At 45.2% G+C, this 11,643-nt stretch overlaps 1 protein-coding gene and 1 non-coding gene across 4 annotated transcripts in view; one reads left to right on the forward strand and one right to left on the reverse strand.

Annotated features, from left to right (window-relative positions):
- Positions 1-9,959, forward strand: part of MSI2 (musashi RNA binding protein 2) — a 429,839-nt gene extending 419,880 nt beyond the window's left edge. The window contains exons 13-15 of one of the 3 annotated variants that reach the window (XR_004033315.1): positions 86-240; positions 2,301-2,373; positions 4,851-9,959. Coding sequence is in view for 2 of the 3 variants with exons in the window: in XM_030827589.1 (XP_030683449.1) it covers positions 32-240; positions 2,301-2,342 (251 nt within the window). In the remaining variant the exon portion in view is untranslated. Of the gene's footprint in view, positions 1-31; positions 241-2,300; positions 2,374-4,850 lie in introns of all 3 variants that reach the window. The other 2 variants (XM_030827590.1, XM_030827589.1) reach the window with 2 other exon arrangements.
- An 849-nt stretch (positions 9,960-10,808) lies between these two features.
- Positions 10,809-10,872, reverse strand: LOC115838447. Its single transcript, XR_004033474.1, has one exon. It is a non-coding gene; the product is annotated as a U7 small nuclear RNA (small nuclear RNA).
- Positions 10,873-11,643: the final 771 nt, after the last annotated feature.

The following is an 11,643-nucleotide window of genomic DNA, read 5'->3' on the forward strand; positions in this document are numbered from 1 at the left end:
CTCATACCCAGCTCTATTCTCTGCACACCAGTCCTGAATAGCTACAGTGCTCAACCGAATTTTGGCGCGCCCGCTTCCCCGGCAGGCTCCAACCCGGCGCGGCCCGGAGGCTTCCCGGGGGCCAACAGCCCAGGACCTGTCGCCGATCTCTACGGCCCTGCCAGCCAGGACTCCGGAGTGGGGAATTACATAAGTGCGGCCAGCCCACAGCCGGGCTCGGGCTTCGGCCACGGCATAGCTGTAAGTACCTGCCTTCCCCTGCCCTCCTGCCTCCTCCTTCCTGACCAGCTCCTTGTGGCCTGTGGGTGTGCCAGGAAAGCCCAACATCAGGGGCAGAGGAGAGGACAGAGGGTCCCCATCAACATCACACCAGCTCCTGAGGGCTGAAGCCTCCGTCGTCTTAGACGTGTCCTGAGTGCCTCTCGTGTGGCTGTGTGATGGAGCAGAAGGCACATGGGCAGGTCCGGTTCAGATCACCACTCCATCACCTTCACACAGTGCATCCTTGAGCCACTTCAATAACCTGTCTGAATCTCATTTCCCTGGCTGCAAAACCAGAATCTCTATGCTTTCCTCAAAAGATTGTAGGAGGATTATTCAAAATAATGTCACACGCTGGCACGTAATAGGGCCTCAGTAGTGGCCACCTTCCTTGATCCCCGCTTTCTGGACACTGTCATGTGGGCTGGGACCTGAGAGCTGGGAAATGTCCCAGTTCCCCACCAGAGTAGCAGCCTTAGTCAATAGAACCCCTGATGTAAGGTCCAGTGGCAGCGCTGGAGCCTGGGAGGTGGTGTGGGGATCCAAGCCCTCTCCCAGGCAGTTTTCTTTGCTAATGTTTCTTACAGTTTCCAGGTTCCAAGTAAGTTCCCATTTGCGTTCTTTAGCTGCAGCCCCCACCCCTTGAAGGCCAGATGCATTTGATATTTGTAATGCTCTGTGGTTCTATAATCTGACTAATCCAGGCAATGGAAATTTGCTTAACAGATTTGCATGCTGTTTTCAGATTGTATTGTTCTCCCTCCCGGTGTGTGTGAGCATGAATGTGCCTGAGCCCACTTGCTCGCTGTCCCTTCCATTTTGGAAACAGAAAATTGGCCAACCTTTGCCCTAGCCAGCCTCAGCATTTTGGAGGCAGCTTGGTTTTGAGCTAAGATGGGTGCGTCTGCAGTCCCAGGCCACGTTCCTGTCAGACTCTGCTTCTGAGCGACAGCTGGCAAGCCCTGCCTTGGGGGCCACGCTGCGGAGAACAAAACATGTGCAGACAGTCTAGGGCACCAAGGTGGCCTCATTCATGCCCCCTGGCATTGGGAGCTCCTCCCTCATACACACGCACGCACACACGCATGCACACACGCACCACCACCGCCACACACGCACCTGCACACCACGCACCCGCCACACACACGCACCACGCACCACCACCGCCACCACCCGCCCCACCGCCGCCGCACACACAGACACGCACGCACATGCACGTGCACACACGCACGCACGCACACACCACGCACATGCATGCACACACGCACCGCGCGCACACCACACAGACCACGCACGCACACCATGCACACACACGCCACCACACACGCACCACACCATGCACACACACGCACACACACCTGCCAGCCCTACTTGTGCAGGGTGGGTCCTTGTTCAGTTCCGCTCCCAAGCCAGTATCACTTAAGTCAGTAGTTTGATGAATCTAATCCCCTCGGATCAACTGTGGTACCAAATCCAGAATATTATTATTCACCTGAGAGCTGTTCAATTTAGGGGACCATCTATCACCACTTAGAACACAACTTATTTCCATATTCAGCATCCAGAAACACAGACCCAATTTGTTCTTGAAAACCGGGGTCTTTTGACCTGTGGGCTGTAATGTTTTTCTGAAATAACCAGAAAGCATCCTGGTTTGTCTGCACCGGGATTTCTTCTCCCCAGCTAGAGCCGTTGGAACTGCGGACAGAGACTTATCTTTGCACTCTGGGGTTCAGGGCAACACGCCCATCACTGGGGGCACAACCCCCCATTTCCCACCATCCACCCACGCCTCTGAATCTGGCTTTTGGTTTTCCCCGGGGTAAGCAGATAGGCTTGGTAAGGGCGGAGGGAGTGGGGACTAGGGGTTTGGAGCTGAGGAGGATGTCATCCTGGCCCCTCATGGCACGGTGTCTCAGAATTACATATTCATGCTGGCAACCACAGAACTAGTCCTAGAGATAATTTCCTTTCCCAGAATATGACAATCTGTTCCCATGTATAGCACACTGATGACCTTAACAATTGTGCAATTTTAGGGACCTTTGATTGCAACGGCCTTTACAAATGGATACCATTGAGCAGGTGCTTTCGTTGCCATCTCACTCTGAGGTATTACCGTCTCTGCCATGTGTCTCTGCCCTGCCGGTGTGTCCGTACATGTATGTCCACGGGTCATACATGTACGTGCGTGCCCCTGTCTCATCACATCCACATCTCTCTCTCCTCTTTCTGGACCCCTTTTCAGGAGGGTGGGGGCAAAAACAAATCCAGTCTTTTAATATCTCATCTCTTCCTCCAGCTTTTAATCATGACCCCCACCTTTTTGACTCTCTCTTTTTTTCTTGGTTTGGTTCTTTGGATTCTTTTTCTGTATCTTCCCCACCCTTCATCTTTCTCTGTCTTGAAATACAATCAAGAGTGTGGGAAACTGGAAGGAGATCTCATGCTGCGCCCATCCCAGGGGGATAGAGGCAGGGAAGCATTGGGCTTCTGCTACGCCTGGAAGCAGGGATGGGGGCCAGGGCCACCCACTCCTGGAGGTCCTTTCAGCTGGCCCTGTGGGTTGCTGGGCCCCTTCAGCTCCCCAGGCCTTGCTGGGGCTCAGCCAATGGGGTTCATGCAGTCAAACAGCCAGACTCCATCTTTTAGTGAAAAGAAAACATTTTTGCCAGTAACTACTGAGTAATTATCCAGATTACCGCACGAAAGGCAAATTAAATTAACGACATCACCTGTGTAACATGGATTTGGATCCCTGCCAGTTTCCTAACCTTTTAAACTCAGCTCAAGTTAATTAAACATTTTTTCAATCACTTTGATGGGGATGTGGAGGGGACGGAAGAGAGGAGAGGGAGGTTGGGGCAGTGAGGAAGCCCCTTGCCACACACTCCTTTGGAAATGAGTATCTGTCCTTCTTGGGAAGAACACCAGCAAGGGAGAGGGGTTGTCCTTGTGAAAGCACTAGATGTGTACTGTGTTAGCACATTAAGTTTGTGAGGTTGGAATGTGGATCTGTCTCTGGAAAAGAGAGGGTGACAGCTGAGGCCAGGGAACGGATTCCACCTGGAAAATCCCACAGAGGCACCAGAGCCTTTCACTCTTGGAGTTGGGATGTAGGAGAAGCAAGGCTGGAGATGAACTGGCCACTTTGGGCTTGCACTTCATTGGATGCCTCTCTCATAGAGAGGGATTGCTCCTGGCTCCTGAGTCGGACCAGGTGGAGAACTGGGTTGAGTTGAGCTCCATAAATCTCTTGGATTTCTCTAATGTTGCTGCTAAGGGATCACCTCAACTAACGCAACTGCCTCTCTTAACCAAATAAACCATGTGTGTGAATTCTCCCACCCCTTGCCTCCACTTCCCCTTGAGCACTGACCCAGCCATTGCTGGCCAGAGCCAGAGGCCACTAACAGTTTGAAGGAAAGCTACTCGCTACTAATTAAGCTGGGTTTGGGGGCCCAGAGGAAGTAAGGTTTCTCTGAGAGCAGAGACAACTGGTATCACCAAGAACTCTGGAGACTGAAGATGGCTCCAGCCCTTTGTGGAGTCAGATGAAGAGGGGGTTAAACAACTACCAGGCACAGCAGACCCTTGAAAGGCCAGACACTGGGCTGCCTGTGCTCCCTCCCTACCTCCCCTGGAGGAGAAGGAGTGGTGTAGGGCTTCCTGCCTACAGCTCCATATACCCCTAAGGCCACTAAAGCCTTTCCATAGGAGTGGGGTAGGGTGGAATGGGATGGGGGAGGCTGCTACCAGCTCATCCTCCCTCATCTAAGTCTAGGACTCAATTTCCAGAGAAGGATGAAGTAACCAAGAGTGTGGTAGCAACTCACTCCCTTTCAAAATGGATTAGGTGAGCTCATAGAGTCACGTGGCTGCACCGCAGCAGTTAGGAAGGACTGGTCAAACACATCCATTGTCCCCAACCCTCGACGTTCAGTGCCATCCACAAAAGAGGAGCCCAGGCCCCACACCCCCAGTCAATTCAGGGAGACTCAGTTAACACATCTGTGAATCCTGGGCCTGTTTTTGTTTCCTGTAACCAAAGCCGGTTATTTGTTGTGTATTTTTAGTGTCATGACCTTTAGTTTTTGGTATATGATATGATCTTTTAGTGTAAGTTTGCATTTAAAAGTTATTGATGGGTATCTAATAAAGGCAAAAGTTTGCAGGGGTTTTTTTGTTTGTTTGTTTAACATTTGGCTTTGAAAACAGAAGTTTAAATAGAAAAAAGGTATCTCAGGTCAATGGGCAGTTTGCCCACCTGGCTGCAATCCCTGTGACCACATTTCCCACCATTACCTCAAGAACCCTATGGTACTATATCAAATCAGCAAAAGAGTTGAAGCCTTGTCCTCTCCCCAGTGTCAGGTATGGTTTAAATGTCAGATTTCTCAACCTGTGATCTCAGTAAGGTTCTAGCCAGGTGATTTTCGTGCATATTCAGTAGTCCAGTGAAGTCCATCTTTGAAACTCTAGTTAAAACAGTGGAGGAAATCGCATACCTGTCTGACACTTCTTTCTCCTTCCCTCTCCCCTCCACTTTATGTTTTCTTCTGGACATCCTGGCCTTCCCTGCCCTGCAGAGCATACCTGGATGTCCAGGCAAGACTGGGCGAAGTTTCTGAGTGGCCCTTTGTTTAGGTGATGTCCTCAGACCTGGACCCCCACCAGCCTCACTCCCCATCCCAACCAGAGATGGCTCACTTCGGATCGAGGGTTGACTACATCTCATCATCTCACGAATCTGCTGTAATATAAGACAACAGCTTTTAAATGTGTATATAACCCATGATTTCGGTTTTGTTTTGTTTTGTTTTTCTTGGTGGTTTCCCTCTCCCTTCCTCTCTTCCCGTTCTCCTTTTAAATCTCTTTGAATCACATTTGGTAGTGATTTTGACTTAGTCCAGTAGTCACATAGCTTTAATATCTAGTTCAAAGCTAACCATAGTATAATTGTTATATTAAGGAGTTATTTTTTCTTAAAAATTTTTTTTTGCTTGTTTTGGTTCTGTTCTCCCTTTTAAAGGATGCTGAGATGGTAATATTACTCTCCCTATTTTGGTACCAATTCTGAGACTGTATGAATTTTCAGGTGGAACTTTAGCACACACTGAAGCAAAGTTGTGAAGTGCGGGGCGGGAAGTGGGCATGAGCTTTCTATTTTGCGTTGTAGAAGAAGTGAGGTGTAGTGAGCTAATTAACAGGCTCTCTAGCAGTTCTTTCTGTGATGTCTCTTTGTTGATCTGAGTCTATCTATTTTCGGCAATAAGGTAAGGACGACAGTGTTTCGAGTGTCCTCCTTTTCTATAAGTGCTTTTTTTCTGTTGAAAGAGGTGATATTATAAGGTTTTTTGAAATTGTGAATTCTAAAAGAGAAATGTTGTAAATACAATTCCATTAACTACATAGAAACTATTAAGAAAGAGAGAATCAAAAATATTTTTGTGAGGGAGTCGGTCCCAGGCAGTTTGATGCTCTGTGGAAGGAGGCGGGAAGGGAACGTTGGCCAAGTTAGTTACTGAGATGAAGATTGCCCAGCTGCCAGGACCACCCCAGGACAAGTTAGAGCACTGTTTAGCTCCTTTGTCTGTGTGATAGACCTAAGAACTGTATTAGTGTTGTACCAGCCTATTAACCTCTTGTCTGTGCACAGCTTCAAATGTTACCGTCTAGTTAGATTTTTATTTAAAATATGAAAAACTGCTTTTCCCAAGACGTTTTTTAAAAACAAAGCTACAATTTTAATATTTAACATATTTAAAGTTTCAAAGCACACCTGTTTGGCTTGGGTGGGGGTGGGGTGGGGGGGACATTCTTTTTCAGTCTTAATTTTTAAATATTCGATCATTTTCTATTGTCCAATCATTTCAGCACCTCCAAAGGTCCCTAGGACACTTTGCCTCTCTTCTCCCCCTGCCCCCCACCCCGCTCCCAGATCTGGGGCCCCATGGGCCAGGAGTGGATAAGCCTGCATTAATACAACCTTTCTCCATTCACTTTCTATTTACAAATTAGGAAAGCAACCTTTTGGTTTATATATTTTTTTTAATACCTCAGTGCTGCAAGTATCACCAGAGAGGCTATGGAAGAATTTTTTTTTAATTTATTGTAGATGTAAACAGAATTTTAAAAATAAAAAGTATAAACATCACTGCACTGTGACTGGTGGGAAAAACTGACAGTTTCCTCTTTGCACATGTTTAACATTTGGCTGTTATAATATATGGTCCTCGGTTGGGGAAAGATACTTATGATGAAGGATATTTTTTAATTTAACTTTTTTTTAAATATTGGTAATAGGTCGGCAACAGCAACTATAGAAGTACAACTCAATAGATGGCATTAAAACATATTGTAGTGTGGATATATATTTTTTCTTTTTTAAAATGTGATATTGACGTTTTATTAATATTTTTTAAATTGTTACGTTTATAAATTTGGTACTTAAGGCACAGCCAGTATGAGACACTGAATGCGACATTTATTATAAAGAGCTGCTGCACTCCTATTTTTATAAATTTTACTAACAAAGTAGACTAATGTAGACATTCACAGACATGGTAGGGCAAAAGCATCTTCAAACTAAAGACTCCAAAATGCTAACTCAGAAAGAAAGAAAAAAGCCTTTTTCAATTCTAATGAAACAGCAACATTTTTTTTAATTAAAAAAAAATCATGTTCTTTGTTTTTCTAATAAAATGTTAGGTTGTTTGGTGAGGTTTTTTTGTTGTTTTTTTCCTTTCTTTGTTTCTTTTCTTTTCCCCCAAACAACCAGATTAAATGCTGAGCGCTTTTAAAATATCAAAACTTGTTCAAGTCATGAAACAACAAAACAGAAGTTTTATTTAAAAAAAAAAAAAAGAAAGAAAAAATAGTAAATTCCCAGAAATTCAGTGTTTAGACGAGGGAATTTAATTCCTATTTTGTCCATGTTGGTGATGTACTGTACTTCCCTTTCTTTTCTCTGCATCCCTCATCACCTCATAGAAGACTCTTTGTTGATCATTGTATGTTAATAATGTATAAAATGGCTATCTTGTAAGCGTGCTGTCCTGGTACTAGTGTAGCGACTTTTTTTCTCCTCTTTCTTCTAGTACATATTGATAGGTATAACATAATTAAGGTTTAAAAAAAATTAGACATAGTTATTCAGATTTAGGACCAGTAAGGATAGAACTTTCTCTTATTTATGAAAAAAATGCTAATAATTTTGGGGCAGTTTTTTCCTTTAATTATTTTTTTCAATTTCAAGTTTAATTTTATTTTAGCTGATCTGATGTGGTTTCAACTAACCCAAGGTCTCACCATGTTAAAATGCCGGCGGACTCTACGGCGTTTTGTAGATCCCCCCCCCCCCTACTGTGAAGGGGTGCCATACTACCTTAAATGCTAATGCTAGATATGCAAAACTGGATTTTTTTAATTTATTTTTTAAAAGAGGGAGGCATGGTATATTAAAATGATTTTACTAAGAGAAAAAATATTTTTTTAAGAATGCTCAGAAGAAATTGATAATCTGTGTGAATATGTTTTAGATGTTTATATACCTTTTGAAGAGACCCAGTAGCCCATAGCACAAATCTTGTGGAAATCCGATATGTTTTAATGTGGCTACCTAGGTTTAAGGTTCACGTTAGTCCCCCCATCCATCTAGAAGTCCAATTTGAAAGATTTTTGTAAATTCTTTTAGCACTGACGTTCAGCCTTGGCTTTGTTTCAGTTAAGCTCAATGGCGAACATGGGAACCACCTTTCGCCTTCTGTGGGGGAGAAACCCTCTTGGCTGATGGCTTTTCCCCGGAATTATCAAACAGCCACCGGGTGACTTTCTGGCTTCCAGATCCATCTGCCTGAGACCCCCGAACTCCTCTCCTCCCAAGCAGAGGCGAGTGAGTGGCATTAGCTCCCGGACCCATTCCCGGTTCTAGCTGGGCATGGGGCTGATGGAGATGACCAAGCCTTGGTCTGCTCTCTAGCAGCTTCCACAGACTTGGCTCGTGGCCTTCCTCATATCCATTGGGAAAACCAAACAGCCTCGCGCTCTATCCCAGTCGCCCATTAGCTTGATTCAAACAAAGCCCCAACAGGCCTTTGCGTTTTTATCCTTCATAACCTTCATCTTAATTTGAACTTGTAGCTTGGACTTTAAGGTAGCATGGCTCTATTGCTGTCAATTTACTGTCTCACTGCACAGCAATCACAGCCAGTGAATGTTACACACATCTTGCTAGACTAGTATAAAAATCATTGGGTAATTGTTGGTTCTAATGACCTGAAAGGTGTTCAGTTTTTGTTCTTGGTTTTGTTTTGTTTTTGATTTCTTGGGGGCGGGTTTTGCTTGTTGTTCTTTTTCATTTGGGGATTTTGGGGGAAAAAAATTTATTTTTGGTTCCAAATAGAAAAACAAAACCTATTTTGATCTTTAGTGCAAACGAGGGCTAGGGACTTAGCCTCCTCCACCACCTCCACACTGCTTCATTCTGCCATTCACTCACTGCAGCATATTCAAGAATAAAGCAATATCGTTTACTACATTTTTTATTGAAGGTCAGCCATGCTTTCTGTATTATATTGCATATGAAATTGTTTACAAAAGAAACACTAACTCATACTTCTCTTTATCGGTTGCAAGTGGCACGCAGGGACAGAGGGAGAGTGGGGGGCTGGTGAGGGAGGGGAGACTTTTTTTTTTCTTGAATGTGCTTCGCAAGCCAGGCTATCTTCCGAGGAAGGCAGACAGTGGGTAGAGCAGAGGGACTGACTGCAGGCAAGCACATTGAAGAAAGACACTGGCGGGTTTCCCCACCCTCACCCCAAAGCAGAAAACTAGCAGATGTCAGCTCAGCCCCGTCCTGGGCACAGACACTACACAAGGAGACGCTGGAAGTTAAGCAATACTTTAATACTGTAATATGTTTGTTTTCTTTTTATTTCTTTTTTTTTCCACCAAAAAAAAGTAAGTAAACTAAAACACAAAAACATATAAATAAAATCCATCCCTCTTGTCGGGGGCTTGAGGGGGGGCAACCTTAATCCAAACACCTGGCTATCAAATAATCAGAATGTATTGTCTCAGACGGGATTTCAGTTCCGGGAGGCAGGGGCATGATGGGGGAGGGGGCTGGAGGCTGAGAGACAAAAGTTCCAGAGCCTCCCTCGAAGGTTCTCTACTACTGTATTCTGTACATAATGTACCATCCCATGTGGAATCTGTGAGTGTCCTCTTAAGTAGCGTGGGCTAGCCAATCTGCCGTTCATGGTGTATTGTAAACTCCGAATTCCATATGTAATAGGATGCAAGTCTAAGCGTTTCATGTGGACATAAATGTATCTAAATAAAACTTTCCCTAGCACTGTGGCTGACCTCACCCTTACTTTTATACTTTAGTATGAAACTGATGAGAACTTTGGTAGTGAGTATTTTTTTTATATATATACATATATATGTATCTATCTATATATATATCTCAAGCATCTTTCAGGTCTTTGTGTGTGGCTTTCTTAAAGCCCTGTTGTAAAAAATTACTATGTGGATGGCAGTCTCTCACATCACAGATGTGGAAAGTATAATTTTATATTTGTATTTTCAAATAAATAAGTTTGTGAAAGGTTTCCATCCTCTACTGTGGTCCAGAAATCAATGTGTTTGTCTGACAAAAAAAAAATAAAATAAAATAAACTGTTTTGAACAGAGTTGTTTGGAGTTCTTTCACTTGCAGAGGAGGGCTGGGGTCTGGGAGAGCTGCTGTTTTTCTTGGGTGGGAGAGGATATCATCAAATCGCACCTGCCACCCTCATCCCTCAGCATGAATGTTGGCCATGGGCCTCCAGCAGGGAAGAAGCCGCTGCCTTGTCCCCAGGGAACTTGTGGCACCCTTTTTATGAAGTGGCAAGAGAGCACTAAGATGGAAGAGCAGACGGGAGAGTGGTGTAGATTAACAGCAGAAGGTACACAGAACCCATGAGTGGACAGGGAATAAACCCCAAAGGTCCTGCGGATCAGAGGCCCCAGATGGTGGAAGGAGCTAAGGGGCTCTCCCGGGTGCTGCCCTCAGTTATCAACAGCGCTTGGGAGAAGGCACCAAACCACATTCCACGACCCTTGAGTAGGGGTCTGAACAGGTATCAGACCTCTGCCCTCAAGGAGTTCTAAGTTTTGCCTACTGGAAATCATTAGAATCACAAAACTAAAGATGTAGAGATAAATCATCCACAATACTTTCCACCCCTCTCTCTGCCAAACAAACGAGAGGATACAAAAGAATTGAGACCCAGTACATTGAGGGCAAGTCCCAATACCTGGTGATGACAGCTACAGCATGCTCTGAATCAGTGGATTCCTCAGCTTTGAAGCCCTGGAGAGAAACACCAGGCCAAGAGGTGTGCAAGGGATGAATCGTGGATGAAGGACAATGCCTGCCATGTCCCTTAGCTGCTTCCTCAAGGCCCCCGGGAAAGCTGTATTCTCCAGGACATGGCCTTCTTGGGTCCCTCCTCCAATTTCCTGTCTCCTGCATATAACAAATTTATCTTTTTTGTAAAGTGGGTTTTCCAGTGAAAACCAGAAAACCAGCTCGACAGGTTCTTTCAAAAAGCTGAAACACTAGCAACTTTATTTTAAGGCATTCCCGCTACACTGGGGTCCTAGAGGAAACAATAGAAGATGCATTCCTTTATCTGGAGCTGGAGGCAGGGGCACTGGGTTCCAGGCCCACCTCCTGTGTGTCCACAGACAGCACTCCACAGTGTCTCGTTACATCATTTAAGGGCAGAAGAGAAGAGTATAATCCCTGCTGCCCCACAGAAATGAAAGACCAATGGGAGCTGACGTGAGAAATCCCTTTTAGGAATTCTGAGAGAAGTGAGCCAGACACATGAGGCCAGCCATCGTGGCCATCCTCCTCATCCTGATTGCTCAACTCAAAGAAAGGGGAGGCGCAAAACCAGCCCAGGAGCCTAAGGAGAGATAGAGCAGGGAACAGGAGCACCAGCTGTGTGCCAAGTGGACCATACACATGCCCTGGTTAGTCCCACATGTGCCACGTGACTATCTACCTTGTAATGGTCAAATAAGGTGGATAATTTGCCCATGGTTGTACAGCTGCTGAGTGGCAGAATGAAACCTCATCTCCAATACATCCTGCTGCCCCTGGGTTCAAGCCTGGTGACAAATGTCAGCGTCAGTGTTGAGTGTGCCTGGGAGGGTGGGAGTGAGGCTTCTAACCTAGGTGCCTACCTGACTCAACAAAATGCACCAAAAAAAGAGGCAGGACAGTACCAAGCTAGAGAACAACAAACTTTCCTGTTTTAATGTTTCATGGAGAAAAAATAAAATAGAAAACAAATCAGCAAAAACTAGAAGGAAAAAGAAGAAATA

This window comes from Nomascus leucogenys, chromosome 14, assembly GCF_006542625.1.
Source record: "Nomascus leucogenys isolate Asia chromosome 14, Asia_NLE_v1, whole genome shotgun sequence".
NCBI classification, from domain to species: domain Eukaryota; kingdom Metazoa; phylum Chordata; class Mammalia; order Primates; family Hylobatidae; genus Nomascus; species Nomascus leucogenys.